General features: G+C 45.3%; 2 protein-coding genes across 13 annotated transcripts in view; one reads left to right on the top strand and one right to left on the bottom strand.

Moving 5' to 3' along the window:
- The first annotated feature begins 14 nt into the window (after positions 1 to 14).
- LOC135240345 (WD repeat, SAM and U-box domain-containing protein 1-like) lies at positions 15 to 15,716 on the top strand. Of its 5 annotated transcripts, XM_064309710.1 has the most exons (14): positions 37 to 116; positions 1,172 to 1,282; positions 1,684 to 2,106; positions 2,835 to 3,022; positions 4,427 to 4,513; positions 6,975 to 7,068; positions 7,720 to 7,753; positions 7,926 to 7,966; positions 8,053 to 8,159; positions 9,260 to 9,283; positions 10,705 to 10,731; positions 11,775 to 11,957; positions 14,766 to 14,900; positions 15,272 to 15,716. In XM_064309710.1, exons 3-14 carry the CDS (start codon positions 1,709 to 1,711, stop codon positions 15,424 to 15,426), a joined length of 1,473 nt encoding a protein of 490 aa, XP_064165780.1. In that variant the 5' UTR covers positions 37 to 116; positions 1,172 to 1,282; positions 1,684 to 1,708; the 3' UTR covers positions 15,427 to 15,716. The 5 variants fall into 5 exon arrangements, with proteins under 5 accessions (XP_064165781.1, XP_064165779.1, XP_064165783.1 ...); XM_064309711.1 differs by having other exon boundaries at positions 15 to 1,282; positions 1,665 to 2,106; XM_064309709.1 differs by having other exon boundaries at positions 16 to 1,282.
- The window catches only part of LOC135240343 (protein TANC1-like), a 133,888-nt gene continuing 129,317 nt past the window's right edge, over positions 15,714 to 20,284 (bottom strand). For 6 of the 8 annotated variants that reach the window (XM_064309699.1, XM_064309700.1, XM_064309701.1 and 3 more), the window contains 3 exons: positions 19,397 to 19,543; positions 18,546 to 18,646; positions 15,714 to 18,199 (listed from right to left, as the gene is read on the bottom strand). In XM_064309699.1, the coding sequence (XP_064165769.1) occupies positions 16,837 to 18,199; positions 18,546 to 18,646; positions 19,397 to 19,543 (1,611 nt within the window). In that variant the 3' untranslated portion in view covers positions 15,714 to 16,836. Of the gene's footprint in view, positions 18,200 to 18,541; positions 18,647 to 19,396; positions 19,544 to 20,284 lie in introns of those variants that run through there. The other 2 variants (XM_064309706.1, XM_064309707.1) reach the window with 2 other exon arrangements.

Raw genomic sequence — 20,284 nt, 5'->3', positions numbered from 1 at the left:
TTGTAACATTTGCCCTTGCAAATTTACATGTCAGTGTGCATTCCCTGCAGTGACTCTCCATCAAAGCAGAAGTACAGATCCAAGCCTTCCTCTGTTCAGCACTGTAGGGTACTAACGTGAGCAAATGATCTATTCTGTTCTTCATGTACTTGCTGTTATTATGATTCCGGATGCATTTTATTGAGTTATTACTTCAGACCTTTTAGCTAATGAATAAACTTTTTTGTATTTTAAATAGCCATATGGTCATTTTTGTATTTTAAATGGCCTAGTTCGCAAAAATAGGTTTTTCAAAAAATTCCAAATGGTGGAAAATCCAATATGGCGGACTTTAACGGCAATGGGTGCATTGGAATCAAAATGATGACCCAAGTTTTCAGGGGGAAAAACCTTAAAACCCTAGGACAAACGGTTCACAAGTTATAAGCAAAAATGTACCTTGAAATTTGGCCTGTTGGTGACGCTACAGAGATGGATGGATTGACCACAAATTTGATGCCTGGATACATTGGACTGTACTTTATCAATGTGCCAAATTTCATCAAAATCCACCAAGGGGTTCTATGAGCTGCCATAGGCTCCCATTGTGGAAAGTATAATAATACTAACAGTTACAATAGGTGCCCTGCACCTTCGGTGCTTGGCCCCTAATCATTTATCCATCTTATGTAACTCTTACCTAGTGTCGTTGTTTTTACAATTAAATGCAATCCAATTAAAGACATTTGAATTGATTTATTTCATCATTATTGTTGTATTTAGATTATTTCTAATCTCAGTATATGAAAACTGAATCTAAAATCTAAAATGAAGTGTATTATAAAGGCTACAAATAATAGGTCTCACTTTACATAACCCAGTGTGCGTTCCAGTGACAAAATTATAGGTTACACTCAGACAGGCGAAAAACGGTTTGATTCCTTTCAACTGTTCATCAATAGGCTACTATGCCCTACTGCGGATTTAAGCGCTGCATATTGCTATTTGTTTTAATTTCAACCATGAATTTGAATGACAATGTTCAGCTTTTAGCTTGCTCAAAAACAGAGGCAAGAAACAAGAAGGATTTTCGGAGAGTCATGCGCCTTGTCATAAGACGGGGCTTTTATGGCAGTTGCGGACATAGACAATTAGGAAGTGATTAGATAACTGGAGTGTGTTCTTATCATAGGTTCCTATTCAGTTCAGTGGTCGTGGGACTTTATCCTAGACTGTACCACCCCCTTCTTGTTTCACGATTGGTTGCATAGAGACGTGCAGCAGAACCAGGAAGTGTGGAAAGGTATGTAATTTAAGTACTGATTTCACTTTTTATTGGCTACGTGTTTTTAGTATTTCGATAATGTTAGAATTTGACGATGTTTTGACATTGTAAGCAAGATTTCTAATGTTACCTTTATCAACTTTAGACATAGTATTCTACTTGCATTAAGTCTTGTAGTGACAACTGGAGAATGTGCACGTTTTTATTAGGCTATCGATACGTTTTTATTGGGGTTTTCCTCGTCTGAGTATGAAAGTTTGCTGAGGTACAGTGATACTCGTGTTATGGAGCTCCGTTTAATTTAAGTTAAAATACAGTTTTGTTATAAATACGGTAAACAATTGGATATTGTTAACTATAGCCCTTTGCGCCACCTGGTGTTATTTATGACGTGTTTTAGGCTACTGTATCTTTTGCAGGGACAAACCAGGAACTGCGTTCAAAATGGTGTCACTTATCTGCACGCTCCAGCACCACACAGCTGACGTAAACTGGTGTGCGTTCTCTCGCAACCTGCTGGCAACTTGCTCTTCCGATAAGACTATTCGCATATTCTCCAGTCTTGATTTCTCTGAGCTTCCATTCTCCCCACTCACTGGCCATGGGTACGCGGTCCATTGCTGTTGCTTCACACCCTGCGGGCAGTTCCTAGCATCTTGCTCAACAGATGGCACTATGATTGTTTGGAGCATGGGCACGGGAGAAATGGTGGACGCGTTTGATCATCCTGGTCGAAGCCCAGTCAGAATTTGCGCTTTGTCAGCCGACTCCTCCTACTTGGTTTCCGGAGCTTCTGATGGGACATTTGCGCTTTGGGACTTCAGCTCCAGAACACTGCGCAGGTACATCCCAACAGTTTGAATGAAAATGTTGAACATCCTACTGATAGAACAATATTTCTATTCGCCATTCCCCCATTCATGAATATGTAATCCAACGACTTTATCCAACGAAAGTATTAGAAGTCAATGTCATATTTATTTTCAGAACCCATTTATTTTGTTGTGTTGACAAAGGAATGAAATTAAACAGATTTTATAAGTGAGTGCACTCTGATCGCTATTAATTAGAATATGTTTACATCCATACCAATTAAGGTTTCTGCCTCGACTGTAACAAGGGATGGTGTGGCAATTGCCTAAACCAGGGCCACTCAACCCTGTTCTTGAAGGCCTGTAGGTTTTCATTTCAACCCTAATTTGACACACCTGATTCTACTAATTCGCAGTTCAGTCAGATCTCCAGCTGTGAATGGGATGTGCTTTATTAGGGTTGGAGTGTTAACTTACAGGATGGAATATCTCCCGGAACAGGGTTGGACAACCCTGGCCTAAATATTTGTTAAATAACAAAAATATACCGTTTCCCGGACTCTTCAGAGAGACTACCCAAAGTAGACACTGGAGTACTCATACAAAATTAAACATGTTTATTTAAATAGGTCTTATTCAGTCAGCTCTGAAGAAGACACTAATTTGAAACGTCAGCCTTACATAACATTACACTAATGCCGCAGAGATATTCTTGCAATGTTTGGTGATTTTTTTGGGAAACCTGTAACCCTCCTCAGAACTGGGATTGTGGACGAAGCTTCGTTGGTTGCATGCTCCGTGAGTCCGTGTGGTCAGATATTCGTCACAGGATCCACCAATGGGGATCTGAGAATCTGGAACCTGGAAGCGAAGCAGCTCCACGCTGAGAGGAATGCCCACGACCTTGGGGTGACCTGCTGCCACTTTTCTTCCCAGATTCATATTGGTGAGATTAACACAAAAATCATTTTGCATTGATACTTGCTCCTCAAGGGCGGCGCGGTGGTGCAGTGGGTAGCACTGGCGCCTCACAGCAAGAAGGTCGCGGGTTCGAATCTCAGCTGTGTGGAGCTTGCATGTTCTTCCCGTGTCTGCGTGGGTTTCCGCCAGGTACTCCGGTTTCCTCCCACAGTCCAAAGACATGCAGGTAGGCTAATTGGAGACTCTAAATTGCCCATAGGTATGAGTGAATGGTGTGTGCGCCCTGCGATAGTTTGGCGGCCTGTCCAGGGTGTAATCCTGCCTCTTGCCTAATGCACACTGGGATAGGCTCCAGCACCCCCTGTGACCCTGCTCAGATAAGCTGGTATAGATAATGGATGGATGGATAGACTTGCCCCTCAGCTCCTGTTTTCTCATCCATCTCGTTTAACATTGGCTACATTTCAAGCTTTAATTGAAACCATATAAGTGTCATTATTTTATGCCTGATACAGCTTCATATTGACCTTGATTATTTTTCAAAATGTGCTAAAATAGTGCTTCAGTTTGTTTTATATTTCATAAACATAATGGCGAATTTAATAAACAGAATTAATAACAAGAATTATGACCATGTCCAGCTGGAAAGTTTTGGTAGTGCCCTGTTTTTCATTTTGTTTAACTTGTATTTCCTTTTAGGGTTCTTTTTCTATTCTTTATGCATTTTTACTGGAGTACAATTGTGACTGTGTACTTATTCATCTTGTCTCCCAAAATTCTCTGTTTTTACTTCTAAGGCCCAGTTATTATTGTGATCAGAACCATTTTTAGATCTGCTCGTGGATACATTATTATTACGTTATGCTGAATGTCTTTCTGCTCCTTTATTCCTGTTGACTTTGGTATATTTCAGGTAATTTATGGGTCTTTCCTCTCCCTTCTGTGCTAAAACCCAAAAATATTAGGTAAAACTTTACAAATTGATATAAATAGGCAGACGACTCAGGGAATCCATCCTGTTTTTATAATTGACTAAACTTGGTGTGGATAAACTACAACATTTCTTTATTTCTGAGGTCCTGGGTCAATAAGTAATCATTGCAGTGGTGCTTTATTTTAAGCTCATAGCCTTTTGTCAGAATGGTTTGTCATGATTATTTCGTGGCTGCTAACCTATCATCTCCCTTCCCCATAACTTCATTGCACTTTTTTCTCCAGTAAATTAGTTGGCATTAATCTAAAACTAACAAGGTTAATGGAACCTTTCTTGGAAAGGGGAACTCTTGGGCATTTAAAACGAACCAACATCCCATTTTGAAACAGCTTTTCACCATCCATTTAAACAGCTCGTCGTACTTCTTGCAAGACGATGTTGAACAGCAGTGTACCCAGTCGCATTGGGCATGTGCGGTTTGTTTTTGGCTCACAGAGGGAGAGGTGGTGACGGTTCGATTGGCCTCCTGTGGCCAGGACAGCCTGCTGAAGATATGGACCGTCTCACAGCTCACTCCTGCAGGTACGCGCACGGCTGCGCATTCGCTCCAGAATGCGGGCACGAAAATAGACGCACGCTGCCCCCTCGGCCCTGAGAGAAAATCATTTCATTAGTGCACCACAGTGATTCTGCATAAATTTTCATTCATTATACTTTACAAAATAACACATCAATGTAAAACAAAAGGCTCCTTACATTTATTGAGTTGCCTCAAAAGACTTACAAATAAGAGGGTAAAAATTATAAACCCATACCTTCTTTTATTTTACGCTCCAAATTACCTTACAGTATCATATGTTTTACCCGATTTACAAAGCCTGTTTCCTGAACTGAAATTAAATAAATTGAAGACTGATAATCTAATTGTAGACATGTTATCTCAGTGAAGGCTTTCCATCCACACAAGCAGTTACAACAACAAAAGGGCACAGGAAACAGCCGTGTGCACACACAGTCCTGCCTGTCATTAAGAAGACGGGTCTGGGAATGGTACCAGATTAGCAGATAGAAGGCTTTGTTTTCGCCCTTGGCAAAGTGGCTAAAAGACGCTGGTGGGTGGTAGTGCTGCACTTGTACAGTACACGCAAGTCGGTGTCTCACATGTCTGTGTTGCTGTGGAAACGAGGGTGTCTGGCGGAGGTCTGCGTCCCGTGTCACATCCCAACGGGATTATCGCGGGCGTCTTTGTTTTAGCTCCGGCTGCCGAAGGGGTGACGCACCGGAACGCACCGAAGGAGACGAGAGCGCACATGCCACTCAAACCGCCACACAAACGCTTGTCATTCATAGTGTTTTGCATTTAGATTATTTTAGATCCACTGGAAATTGTTTTTGCGGATAGCCTGGGCGTGGACGGAATTTCTGTGCTGGCTCTCTCGCTGTTTGCCATCGCAGGTCGCTTTGAAGTCGTCGAGCACGCACGTTTTTCTGATGTGTTGCGGCACCTCTCGTTGTAATTTTGTGAATGTGAAAAATTAATTTCTGCCGTTGTCTTTTTTTGCCCCCAAGCCATAAAGTAGAAATCAAGCATTTCATTTAATGGATGCATTTTAAGTGCTGTATTTTTTTGTTGTTGCCTGAAACAATGCAAATGTCTCTCTAAAAAAATGAAACACTGCTGAATATTAGAAGCCAACAGGGTGCCCTTGATAGCTGTTCGCTTCCCAACCAAAAATCTATCTACGCAAAAACCTTAATAGGAAAGAGGGTATAATTACAGCTTTTCAATAAAGTCTTACTGCGGGAGGGAGAAAATGTGTAAACAAAACAAGATTGATGAAACAAGAGGAAATTATCTTATATGAATATGACCAGCAGTGCAGGTGTCTGAACATGGTGCTTAATAATGAATAATATTGACAACAGACCTGGTACTGTAACTGTTCCTGGTCCTGTCCATGTCACATTTGTTTTTTGCACATAATGCGTGAAGAATTTTCATTTTTCCGTATCATGCGATCGCTGATACCAAAACCATTGACCAAAGACCAGCAGAGATTTTTACACTGAATTGTAATATACACATTAATATATTTACATGACGCACTGTTTGCATGACTTGGGATATTTACTTTTTGCAAGTTGAGTCAGCTAATCAGCAAATAGCGAATAATAACTGTGGCTCGCAAATGACCAATCAACGTGCCCATAGTCACCAGTGGAGTGGAAAAAACAAACCCATTACATTACATTACAACTTATCCAGAGCGACGTACAACAAGTGCATCAGTTCAAGGTGCGGAGGTGCAGAAAAACACACTAGAGTGAAGTAAAGATCGTAGTGCCAGAAGTGACCACATAGATCAGGACTCCAACCCTGTAGGGTAACCTGTTCAGCAAATAAACAAAACAGTCCTGCCAAGTACAAAACTAGCACTGAAATCACATTTGCCTAATCAGAATCAAACAAAACAATCCTGCCAAATACAAAACTAACGAGATCGCATTAGCCTAACTAGGTACATTGAGCTAAACTAGAGACTAGGGAGGGGTGGAGAGAGGTGCAGCCTGAATCCAATTAGTGGATGTGTTCACTGCTGAGCTTTTGGAAATGTATTACCCAATATAAAAATGCATATAAAGTGAATGTACTTTTAAGTTATTCGCTTATAGGGTGTATTCATATTCATACAGAATTACCCATTTATCCATGTGGACTTTCACTGGAGAACACTTGCCAAGGGCACAACAACCAATTGGGGAATGAAATGAGTGGCCTTCTCATCACAAACACAGTATTGTTAGCATGACGCCACACTCCTGCACCCTCACCTCACATCTGCCCTGTGCCGCTTCCACTCACATCCCTCCCAGAAACACAAAACACACTTTCTACAGTAGAGATGTGAAATGTAATCAAAGTACTCCAGGTCTTTGTGGAAAACGCTGTATTTGAGCCTTCCTTAGGCCTGTAGGATAGCAGTAGCTTTAGCAGTAGCGGTGCTATGGGGTTTTAATGCTTGCCTGCGTTACTGATCCCCAGGCTGTACCATGCAGCTGGTGCACACCCTCACCGCACAGTCCGCCCCGGTGCTGTCCTGCTCCTTCTCCTCTGATGGACGGCTGCTGGTCTCCAGGTGAGGGACGGGAGGAAATAAACGTGCATAAGTACATTCCTGATGTAATGTGTGAAGACCGAAACTCACGCGAAATATTCCAGATTGAAAACTCAAACTCTAACTACTGCACCAAAAGAAGAGTAACGTTTTATTCAACATGACGGTTAATGTTTTGACCCAAAGTACGTGGTCTCATTCTACAGTGGTACATTAAACACAGTACATTAAGCACAGTCCTCTATTTCTTCATCTTCTTTTTCATCATAATCTTCTTAATAATAATAATAATAATAATAATAATAATAATAACAATAATAACAATAATAATAATAAATAAATAAATAAGATTAAAGAAGGCTGTAAAAAAGAATCAAAATAATCTGTAATTTCTGTTTAAAACACTCTTACTTCAATTTCATCTTGATGGAAATTCCCTAAATATATGATTATACTCCTGTCATTATCCTGTTTGACCACAGGGGGGATCTCTGCTTTAACATTCTGTTCTCTGTGCACACGTGCAGTAGTTTAAATGCTTGCACTTCACTTGTGTGTTGACTGTATGGTATGGTATGGTATATTTGGTAAAGTTGAGCCTCACTATAAGTAGCCTCTTATTTATTCTAAAAAAAATAAAAAAAATAAAAATGATTTCTCTTCTTACCACAGCTCTGTGGATAAAACTGTCACAGTTTACAATGCTGTAAGTAATCTATCCTTTTTCTAAATTTTTCCACAAATACATGAATCATGCTTGAGTGTATAGAAACAAACATGTTAAAAAGCTGCATAGTTCTTCATAACTCATTTGTCGCATATAAACATGGTAGAATTCCAGAAATTCCTCTGTGTAAAGCCTTTGTCTTGGGTTTCAGAGCCAAGGAGACTTGCTTCACACTTTGAACCAACACGAAAGGTAGAATTCCTGCCCCGGTTATTGATTGACCGCAGTCACGTGGCTCACGACTTGATGACCGCAAAACCCATGATCCTCCTTTCCAGATACGTGGCGGCGTGCGCCTTCTCGCCCGGGGCGTCTCTGATGGCCACCGGCTCCATGGACAGGACGGTGAACGTGTGGAGGCTGGGGGATAGAGTCATAGAGGGGGGTGCGTATCGGACCGCCTCCGAGCCGGACGGGCCTCTCATTCAGCACGCTCTGCGCGCAGTGCCTAGTTGCGTTCTCCTTCCTTAATTAAGGCCTGAAAGCTCCTAGCCACAACACGGAGGGGAAAAGGGCTGTTAGGTAAAGGCCCTTTTCCGGGATAATTGAGCGTAAAGTGCTACAAACACTTACGCTCACAGTGGCAGTGATTTCCGCTGGTGAGAGCTGAAGGTGACGGAATGGGTGTTCAGGGCTGAGCGGAGCTCAGGGGTAATTAGCAGTTTGCAGAGTTTGCAGACCGGGGTCTGGCTGGGTTACAGTGGGAAAAAACAGTGGACTGGACTCGAAAAAAAAACCTGGACTGGATTTTTGAAAAAAAACTGGACTGGACTCAAAAAAAAAACCTGGACTGGATTTTTGATAAAAAACTGGACTGGACTCAAAAAAAAAACCTGGACTGGATTTTTGAAAAAAACTGGACTGGACTCAAAAAAAAAAACCTGGACTGGATTTAAAAAAAAAAAACTGGACTGGACTCCCAAAAAAAACCTGGACTGGATTTTTGAAAAAAACTGGACTGGATTCGGGGGGGAAAAAACCTGGACTGGATTTTTTTTAAAAACTGGACTGGACTCAAAAAAAGAAAACCTGGACTGGATTTAAAAAAAAAAAAAACTGGACTGGACTCAAAAAAATCTGGACTGGAATTTTAAATAAAACAGTTTTTTATTTGCTGACAGGTGGAACAGGGGCAAGAGCCAAAATACCACAAACAATCCAAAAACAACTCCATTAACAGCAAGGCTGGCAGCACAGGGCCTTCGTTAGAAAGTAGTCAGGGTTGAAGTTACCAGCACCAGAAGTTCATACTTAGCATACTTGAATTATACTTCAAGTATTCTAAAGTGTAAAATAGTATACTTAAGGTATAATTCCGCATACTGTTTCTTCACATGGGTGTGGTGACCGATCGCTTCGAGCAGTCCCATATTACTGCATTACCGTGCTGTTCATACTGCTACAGAATAAAACGGTGATCTCACCGGAGCGCACTTCGCTGCTTGCATTTAATATTTTCTGTTCGATTCTTTCGATCGTTTGCAGGCGAGGGAGGAGAATCGCTGGCTGGTGAGTCTGTGTCTTCAGCTGTCTCTGCGTGTGACGTGGAGGTTAGAGTGCGTTTGCTCAGAGGAGAGTGTTTGGAAAGACGAGAATCCAGCAGAGATCAAAGCGCATCAGAGGAAAATAATGCAATGTGTCGCGTTCGAGAGGCAATATCCTTCCCAGAGTTGTTCACTGTTCGCCTCCCTCCCTCCCTTCTGCAGAAAGACGTTGGATTGCGAGGGGGAGAACGTGGTGTCGATTTTAAATATTGTCCTTGTTTAGTTAAAAAAAAGAAATGTTCAAAGAATCCTTTGGTTTGATTGTGTTGTTTCTGTCCCATCGGATTTCATTTGAAAAAATCCAGTTCTTTGTGTAGGGATTCAGTTGATATTGATCAAACAATTTCTGCAGAGTGTGTTTGTGTAGCCTGTACTGAGACCGTCTCAGATTCTGTTGCAAGAGGTTTGAATAAATTAAAAGAATGGAGGAACAATTTCACTTACCCTGTAGGAGGAATGTATGTACAATAAGGACACCTGACCAAAGGCAGCATGTTTATTTAGATTTAATTTGACAGAACAAGCATACTGTATATGTCTTAAATGTCTTCAATAATGTCTTAAAATGTGGTAGTGTTAATACTTGTACTTTCTTGTTGGATATTACAGTGAGCTCCATAATGTTTGGGACAAGGACAAGTATATTGTTTTTCTTGATTTGGCTCTGTACTCCACAATTTTAGATTTGAACTCAAACAATGCACATGTGTTTAAAGAGCAGATACCTAGCTTTTCTTAAAGGGTATTATACATAATAAAGAAACACCTGTCTGACAGATCAGATACACTCTTCAGGAGGCAGGTCTAGATGTGTCAGTGACTACTGGAGAAGACTGCACAAACAGAACTACAGAGGCTACACCGCATGATGCAAACCAATCGTTAGCCAAAACAGAATGGCCAGGTTACCGTTTGCTGAGAAACACCTAAAAGAGCCTGCAGAGTTCTGGAAAAGGAGGGGGCCAAGTTTGATTTGTTTGAGTGTTAACAAGAACAAAAGGCCAAAAGAAACTGCCCAAGATCCAAAGCCCCCACCCCCATCTGTGAAACATGATGGTGGGGGTGTTATGACTTGGGCATGTATGGCTGCCACAGGTTACTGACTCACTTGTCTTCATCGATGATGTAACTGCTGATATGACATGCAGCAGAATGAATAGGACAGGTGAGAATTCATTAGTCATTACCTGTAGAAGATTTTCCTTGGCCTACCAGGCCGTTTGCGATTACTGAGCTCACCAAAGCCCTTTTTCTTCTTGATGATGCTCCAGTTGATTTTGGTAAGCCTAAGGTATGGCCTATGTCTCTGACTGTTTTTGTTTTTTCATATTTGTATGCCTCATCATGGCTTCCTTGACTTTTGTACTTCTCCTTTCTGTTTTCTAGCTGAAACCACAAATGCTTCTTGGAAAGGTAAGCCACAGAAAGACACTAATTCAGCCTTTATTTTATACGAGTAGTCACATCTTAACAGGCCCACGAGGAAAAGCAATGTAAAAGGAGTGCCACACTTTATATCTGTAGTACTCCGCTGTAGATGCAGGCACGATTAATGTCCTTCATAAACGTCTGCGCTGTGAATGAAGCAACGATACATCGTAGCTTCGCGTGAGCAGATAACCTCACATTGAAACAAACGCTCATGCTAGTCCACCTGGGAACATTCCTGGGGATCAGTAGCTCTGCCGAGGAACTTTCCAGCATCCGATTCTGAGAGCGAGCTTTAGCTTCGTGTCTATGCTTTCGAACGTTCGTACGGCTGTTACGATATTTGATGATTATTACAGTCCGGTCGCTCTCGGATTATCCTCACGTCCGTATAGCCGACGGCGGTTTGCGAAGACGCGAGATCTGCGCGGACATGCGGACGGGGCGGCGGCGGCGGCGAGCCGCGGGCTGTAACGAACGCGGAGAGGCAGGCTGGAGGAACGGAGACCGAGCGGCGCGGTTAATGAGCAATACCCCCGGCCTCCGCCCGGAATCACTCAGCCGCTTAATGGCGGGAAGCGTAAAGGACGAGACGCGGGGCGCAGTCGTTAGCCCGGGCTCGACGCCGCGCCGGATTCATGAGAAACGATGGGGGCTTTAACAATGCCATCTGAAGGTCAGCTTTGATGTAGAGTGTACCTGCATGCCACATCCCTGTGGAGGGGGGGAGGCGGCGGGGGGGGGGGGTGGGGCGCTGATAAATATTCACAGGACACACACATGTGATTAAAGCGCCGTTGATAAAAGGACCGTGTCTAGAAACAGGAAGCAGTGGCTTTCATTTCATATCATTTTCCCCCCCCACGAGAATGAATAGTAATTTGTTATTGGGGCGAGGGGGGGGGGGGTGTTTGTGGAATTTAGAAGGGAAAAGTCAAGGTTAAACAAGTGTTGTTTAAAGGGGTGGGGGAAGGGGGAGTGGGGGGTTGATGGGATAGCACACCTGTTTTTTGTGAAACTCTCCCCAGGGAAGGACCGGCCGGGGGGTCACACGAGGCTGCTGGTGAGGGACTGGTCCGAGGAAGACGTCCAGGCTTGGCTGCGGGAGGAAGGGCTGGAGGCGTTGGCCGGCACGTTCCGGAACAACGACATCGACGGGGCGGAGCTCCTGGCCCTGAGCAAGGAAAGCCTGGCCGCAGAACTGAAAATCGGTGAGAGCTCCTCCAATCCCACAGGGGGTGCTGTTACTCATCTGTCACCCCCCGGGTAGCACTGCTGAAAGGCGGGGTTCGGAATACGCTTCCACTGCCCGGCCCCCTCTCGGTGGCAGTTTTATGAATCTGCTGCTGTGCCCTGGAGTTAAATGCATTAGCATTTCCATGTGTTTGCACATGAACACTCTAGAGCCTGAGCCCAGCAGGCTTACATTATGCTGAATACACACCCTCAGTAACAGTTGGAGCGGTGGGGTTGGGGGGTGGGGGGGTAAGCATATCTGTAGATCATTCTACAAGTGTTCACAGAGAATTTGGTATTTATGAGGGTGGTACTTGGTGGTGAGCCTGGTAGTTTATTGCATATTTAAAAACCTTCGGTTTGCGAAAACAGGGCCATGTTGTGCTTCCAAGGTCGCTATTTCTGTGCCAGTTGAAAAGGAGAAGCCAGGTTTTCAGCAGTACAGGGGGATAGAGCAGGCATGTAGAGCCACAGTGTATTCAACATTATTTTATCAGCTCTTCACCAGCATGGGTTGTGGGCATTTATTCATATTTTTTAACTGCAACTTTGTTTTTTTATGAAACACTGTAGAAAAAATTTGAACCTTTGTCTTTACCCGCTTAAATCTAGGGCATAAACCCTGTAAGAGTTTGGGTCAGTCAGGATTATGTACCAGTCAATTTGGACTGCATATGAGTCCAGACCCTTAAGCGTTGTTCTAAAACCGCTGTGTTCTCACTGCAGTTTCAGCTGCTCTAATTCTCCTCATCACCAGTTTCCTGAGGGGCACATCAGTCAGTTGTACAGACTGTTAATTAATTGCTATTATAACCTGGTTTCGTTAGATATCGTGTGTGGGTGTGTGAGTCCATATGTCACGCGTTCCAGAATGAACCTCTTGCATCTCCTCCCAGTATTAAACAAGTTGTCCCTTATTCCACATGGGCATAGACATAAATGGGAGATGCCCTGATGTGGAGGTACAAATGGAAATAGAGGAGGATTAACCCCTTTCAGTACCTTACCGCCCCAGGCCTGGCACCTCCAGATGCCTTCATACAACTGGTCCAGAACTCAGTCGATCGCAGGTGTCGGACTCCTGTCCTGGAGGGCCGTGGTGTCCGCTGGGTTTTGGGGTGTTCTCGGCAGAAGTGTTTCATTTTAAGTCATTGATTGGCTGAGGAATCCACACACCTTATTCTCAAGGCCTTACCTGGTAGCCGATTGAAAGGAAACCCCACAGACGCTGGGGCCGCTTTGGGATTCAGTGTGACACCGCTGCAGGAGATGGACTGTTAGTCACTATGAAGAGAAGGCTCCGTATTGAGTCTGGTAGTTCTGTGTTTTACCTGTCTACCACTGGTAGTATTTCCTCACCACAGTCCCCCTAGGCTTGTTTTTCTTTGGGTTTACGGTAGGGTATGCTGTGGAGCTACATAAATACAGTCTGATTTGGTTTTTTATTTGATTTATTTGTGTATGCATGTCAAGCTTTTATTTTGAAATGAGAAGCTGCGCTCTGTACCTTTGTTGCTCTCCCTGGTTCCTGAAGCTATATTTAACAGGAGTACCAATGTCTGACCTAATTTTTCCACACACCAGTCCTGTTGCTGCACGTACAAAGAGATTTTTTAGTAAGCGGGTGAAAATTAATAGTCTGTTTTGAAGCAACATGTTTTTATTGTAATCCTAATGAATTCTGTGCTAATTAAAAGTATACTGCCCTAGTACAGGTCTAGCTGACGTACTGTACTGTATTGTGCGTTAAATGACATGGTTTCCTCCAGTGGTTCTTTTTGCGGACAGAGTGCCCCATGACAGATTTAATGAAAACCCTTACATATTTTTTGAGTTTTTTTTGGTCTACACAATGTTCCCTCTCTGTCTGTGTGAAGATGGATGAAGGAGAAACAACTGATTTATAGTGGATGAACAGCAGGGACTAGTGACATACATTTTGTTAAACAACAGAAGCTGTCATTCAGATGACGGAAGTGACAAGGGAGTGGTGCCGGATCCTTAAAGTGACCCGGTCCCCTACACCACAATCCCCGCACCAGCACACCAGAGACTGAATAATACATCAGGGGTAGGGCTGTCAGTCAAGGCATTAAAGAGTAGTGTTGAGACACAATAAATCTGCAGTCATGTCCCCTAGAGACCCTCAATAAAACCTTACACAGAATATAAAGTATTCACCAGCGGGCAGTCTGTAGTGGGCAGTCGATAGTCTATAGCAGTTTATAGTGAACAGGCCTTTCAAATATTATTTGAATTTTATGACCAATAAACAGATAGACACTCTAGTTATTTTTGTTACTCACGGAGTACACTGGCTTCTGATTCGCCCAGGCATGCCAGGTTTGTGTGCAGAGAGAAGAGACTCTATAAAAGTAATAATGGCAAATATTACTTGAAAATTCCATGGATGCTTGAAGCAAATATTGGTATATACATCTTAGTTAATTGGTCAAATTTATCTGCAAATGCAAACATTATGAAGGCTGTAGTGAACATTTTTTCACTTATCCTGACATACATGCACAACAAGCTACGTGATTTGAAAAACAAGCTTTTGACTATTCAGTTTTTTTACATTTATGCAATGACGGATTTAGATATGTCAATAATGTGCACTAATCTAATTTATCAGCCTCATCAAATGGGCAAAACAAGGAATCCAGTAGTTTTTCCTCCTGTATGTAATGAATAGATTTATTAATAAACAATGACTAGAATGCATCAGAGACGGTGGCTTTTAGATGATATACCAGTAACGCATTCGTACTTTCTTGGTTTAGATTCAGTTGGCCTTCGGAATAAACTGATCCGGAGGATCGAGGAGCTGAAGGCGACGCTGGTCTGCACGGACGGTCCGGACGAGTACCTGTGCCCCATCACCAGGGAGGTGATGAAAGACCCAGTCATCGCCGCAGGTGCGTGGATTTAGGCCCCGAAAACCCTTCGCTTCCACAGCACTCCTCTCAATAAGGAGTTTATTGCAGAAACACTTTCCGTAACCAATCACAGGATGTTGCCCGCGGCACCCACTCGAGGAAATACACAATTTCACTTCTCCACTCGGTACTACATTTTACAGAGAGCCTTTTGAAGTGCAATTCAGAGTGGATTTCTCCCCTTCCCCCACAGAATGGGGTTAGAGTCAAAGATGTAATACTTTGAAACGACTGTACGTGCTTTTCCGTTTTTGCCTGTGTGTTTGTGGACTCATCCCAAAGGAATTCGGTAAAAGTTCAGTAGAGATGAAGTTAAATGGCAGTTTTTGTGTGTTTTTTTTTGGAAACAGATGGCTATTCCTACGAGAGGGAGGCAATCCAGTGTTGGATTGATTCAAAGAATCGTTCCAGCCCCATGACGAATCTACCTCTGCAGACAACTATGCTTACTCCAAACAGAACCCTGAAGATGGCTATAGATCGCTGGAGGAGCAGTCGGTCGTAAGTAGTCGGCCTAACTCAGAAAAACAATTCGGAGAAACTAAGGCTACTAGAAATGGACAATTGAATGAATAACAATCAATCAATTTCTGAACATTCATATTTGTTGAAAAAAATGTCAGCTCCAGTGGACACACTGCATATGCATATGACTGACCATGGACCAACTGCACATGTATGTATGTGTATATGATTATAATGGACCTGCTGCACATGTATGTATGTGTATATCATTTACCATGGACACAGAAAATGTATGTATATGTGTAATAAATAATAACAATTTTAAGGTTTCATAGTTTTCCACTGGGACTTTATTTTCCCATTGTTGGTATGGCAGTAATGTTCTATTAACAGTATGTGATAACAGCAATACAGCTCACAATACTGAAAACATGTCAACGTTTGCAAATAACATACATATTAAAATATAGTAATGCCCCCTCCCCCCAAACTCTTTATTTATAGATTTTTTATATTTCTTTGTTATAAATTGTAACTGTCGCATGCACTTAAACCAAAAATTATCAAGACTTATTGAAATTTGAAAATGTCTTAGTAGCTGTGCAAAAATAACTATATAAAATATATTGCTTTTACAACTGACCAAGCCGCAGGAGCTGTAAATAAATTAACCTAAACAGCAACAATAATCCGATACTGAAGGGATTTACTCAAACATTATTGGGCAATTTATACAATGTACAAACATACATGAGAAATGTTTCTGAGCCATATATACCCATCTGAACCAAGCTGTGCAGAAATAGAACTCAAAATACCTATGACGTGAACGAGTCGAATACGACGACATAGACCTTTTCAAAGAAGGAAATATGTATATACATATGTACAAGTAGTAATGATTTGCAGTATCCTCAAAACAGAAGTGCCCATGTCCAACTTGTCCTCCATGTTCCACTACAAGCGTTTTAATTTCGTTTCCATCGGCACCATTGTTTATCAACAAACGACGGGCTCAATCCTCTCAATGTACCTCGGCTTCAAACACCAAAGAATGCACGGTCTTGTATTCTGTAGGAGCACCTGAAAGGCCTATATTTACTCGTTAAAGTGCCATGGCTGTTTCGTCTGCGTACGGACGAAAGTGTGTCTGTGTGCAGTGTCCAGCTTGGCTGAATGACAGCATGCAGTCCTGTAGCAAGAAGCACTGGCTTGTACGTGTTAGTAAGAATAAAACCAAATGTAAAATACTGCCTGTGGTCAAAATTCATTCAGGTAAGTACACAAATAAACATCGTTTCTATGCATTTTCTTACTATAATTCTGAAAAGGTTACGAGATGGGAAACCTATATTTGTAGTGGTTCTCAAACAAAACGAAAAGAAACCTATTTAAAATAATGTGTAAAATGTTGGAACGGGTGAACTGGGGAGCTGGGTGAAGGGCTACCTCACACGTTGGACTCGATAAAGGATCGCTTTGGTTTCATTGAAGCAACGTGGATGGCGGGATTGTCCCTGGCCAGGCTGGGCTGTTTGGGCTTGCCTTCGGTGAAGGGGTGCGGCATGGCCAATGTCGGCTTGGACTCCTTGTAGCAGGTGGCGGCCTTGCGGTAGCCGTCGGCGAACTCCTTGGCGTGCATCCCGTTGTGGAGGCTGCCCGCGGCTCCCGGGGGCGGAGCCTGGAACCCGAGCGCCTCGTGGTACGCGCTCCCTGATCTGGCGTACGGCGGCTCGCAGTTCGGCGCCAGCGCGCCCGGGACGGGGGGCCCCAGCAGCCCTTCCGAGGAGGGGCCCGGCCAGGCGCGGGCGGGGGGAGGCTGGTGGGGCTGGAGGGCCTGGTGCTGCAGCTGCAGCTGCTGCTGGAAGCGCACCGTCTTGTCCATGATCCCCATGAAGGGGCGGGGCTTGTGCTCGGCCGTCCCGCCCCCGGCCCCGCCCCCGCCCTGCGTCTTGGCGCGCACGTCCGGGCCCGGCAGCTTGCCGCTGTCTGATAGGCTGCCGCTGGACGCCAGGCTGCTGGTGGAGCTGGACACCCTCATGTTGCCCGACTGGCAGTCCGGGGCCCCCCCGAGCGCGTCCGTCGCCTTGCCGGGGCCCGAGTAAGTCTGGGCGGTGCGGAACGGGGGCTGGGGCTCGGGGTCGCGACCCTGGCCCGCGCCGGACGGGGGCTCCTCCGGGCCCGACCCCGGGTTGGCGGTCGCCGGGGGCAACGGGCCGATGTCGATCCCGGGCCCGGCCGTCAGGACGCCGGAGATGTGCCGGCTGGGCAGGGGGCTGGAGGGGGCGTACTGGGACTGGCTCCTGCCCCCCCCCGACCGACCCCCGCACTGCAGGGAGTTCATGTGCTGGTTGGTCTTGACTATCTGGGCCTGCTTGGACGGCTGCAGGACCAGGCCCTGCTGGAGGTACTTGTGCGCCTGCCTGCCCGGGGGAGACCCCGGCCTGGGGCCGGGCTGGGGGGCGCTCAGGGAATCCGGGAGAGTCCTGTTCAGAGAGTAGATGTTGGAGGCCCAGCCGTCCTGCCTCTTGTCCTGCTGGCCGGGCTCCTCTTCCTCCACGTCCTTCGGGTCTGGCGTGCTCTGGCTCTCCCCGCGGCCCTCCCCCTCACCTTCCTCCTCCTCCTCCTCCTCATCTTCCTGGTCGGACTGGTGCCCGGGAGGGGTCAGGTTTGGCGCCCCCTGCTGTTTCTGCTGGGCACGCTGCAGCTGGCTGCACTCGTCCTCCACCCGCGCAAGCAGGCGGCGGATCTCCCGGTTGTTGGGGCAGAGCTTGGCTGCCTCGTGCAGGTCCGCCAGGGCGGCGGCGAACTGCCTGCGGAGGGAGGGAGGGAGGGAGGGATGGAGAGAGAGAGAGGGAGAGAGGGAGAGAGAGAGGGAGGGAGAGAGAGAGAGAGATGATGCAGGGTCAGCCTCTGTACTGTATCAGACACAAAGCCAGGTCAGTCACACCAGATACCGAGACATGGCAGGCCACCTTACTCTCATGTATGGGCTGAAAGGTTAGGAAAATGGTGAGCATTGTTGGGCTGAATGGCCTGTTCTTGTCATTATATTATGTTATGTTATGGGGTGGAGCAGGACAGATATGAGGAGGAAGAGTATGGGGCGGGGTGGGAGGCGGGGCGGAGCAGAACAGACGTCAGGAGGAAGAGCGCTACCTGCTGCTCCTCTTCGCCCTCGCCCTGGCGTAATACGCCTCGTACGACTTCGGCTTCAGCTCCAGAGCCTTGGTGGCGAATTCCTCCGCCATCCCGAAGTCCTGTTTCAGGAGGAAACCAGAGAACCGGGATAAACAAAAACCTCAGAAAAATCCATTAATGAATCCAGCACACGCCCCTTCCCCACACTTCCCTTCACAAAATGCTTTTGTTCTCGTTTTTTTAACGCCGATTCAGTCCAGTGAATACAATAGTGGTTCTGTTCTCGCTGCGAGAGGAAATAAATCATAGTAACAAGTTTATGATCGTATTACATGAATCATGTAGCTGTTATTTTTTTTCCCTTCCCCATGTAAAACTTGCCTGAAGGGATGTTGAGTTCCGTTGTGCAAACACTGATGACAGTTGTTTGTGCTAATGACATGCTGTAATAACCGGCTCGACTAGATTAGATTAATCTTGAGCTAGCCTCCAGCACAATTAGAAGCTGAGATCTTTCTAACTTACAGCTGGGTTCCCCCTCTAGTGATGCCTGCCATTTTAGATTTCCGGTGCGAATGGGAACGAATAAAACCGTGCATTACAGACGCTGAATTATTTATTTGCTCAGCACACGCTCGTATTCAGTGACATTTTACATTACGCCCTTTTATTTACAGTGGATATACTGTATGCCACAGCATTCGACGCGGCTAGCTGTTGTCAGTGCTACCATAGAGATGTACTACGGGCGCGTATCTAGGGAGGATTTGCTCATCGCTTCCGTGACCCGAATGTGACAGGTTTTGACGTTGTGGCAGCTGACGCCAGCCCGCACGCGGCGCGGCGGCGCTCTGAGGGAAGCGGCTCACGTTGGTTTTCCTCCGGCACCGGGACAGGTTGAGGTAGAGCGAGACTCTCAGCTCTTTGAAGGACTTCAGGTCCTCCCCGAATCCCTCGCGGGGGAACTTCCTCAGGGCGTACTGGTACCTCTGCGCGGCCTCTTTCATCTTCCCCTTCTGAGAGAGAGAGAGAGAGAGAGAGAGAGGATGAGTGTGTGTGTGAGAGAGAGAGAGAGAGAGAGAGGAGGGAGGATGAGTGTGTGTGTGAGAGAGAGAGGGAGAGAGAGAGCGAGGATGAGTGTGTGTGTGTATGACAGAGAGAGAGTGTGTGTGAGAAAGGGAGGATGCGGGTTTGTGAGAGAAAGAGTGTGTGTGTGTGGAAAGGAGGATGTGGTTTGTGGGGAGGAAGAGTGTGTGTGTGTGGAAAGAAAGAGAGGAAAGGTGTGTTGAGAGGAAGAGGGAGAGAGGAAGGTTGCAAGAAAAAGGTAGGAAAGGAGCGATGGGGGGGGAGAGGAAGAGGAGAGAAAGGAAGAAAGAGGACAGAAGGAGCAGGGGAGAGAGGAGAGAAAAGAGACGAGAGGAGGAGGAGGGAGGAGAGGGCACACCAGCAGCGCACGCTCCCCACCGGGCTGGCTGCAGCTCGGTGTGGCTCCCCCCAGTCACACCCCGTGACTTCCCTAGCGGTGGGCTCAGCGTGCTAAATGTCAGGGATCAATCAGCGCTCCTGTGAGCACTCACGGCAATTATTCATCTGCTCTGCATTTCCGCGAGCTGGGAGAAGCCCGATACGCCTTTCACTGCATCTGATGTCTCCCCTCTGACAGATTGACTGCTATGATGAAAAAGAGCTCAAATATTTCAGACAGAAGGGCTAAAGAGCCTCAAAATGAGAGACACTCCCACCCCCTCCCTCCAAAT

The sequence above is a fragment of the Anguilla rostrata genome, chromosome 15, assembly GCF_018555375.3.
Source record: "Anguilla rostrata isolate EN2019 chromosome 15, ASM1855537v3, whole genome shotgun sequence".
In the NCBI taxonomy this organism is placed as follows: Eukaryota; Metazoa; Chordata; class Actinopteri; order Anguilliformes; family Anguillidae; genus Anguilla; species Anguilla rostrata.
This window is presented reverse-complemented; position numbering and strand designations above follow the sequence as displayed.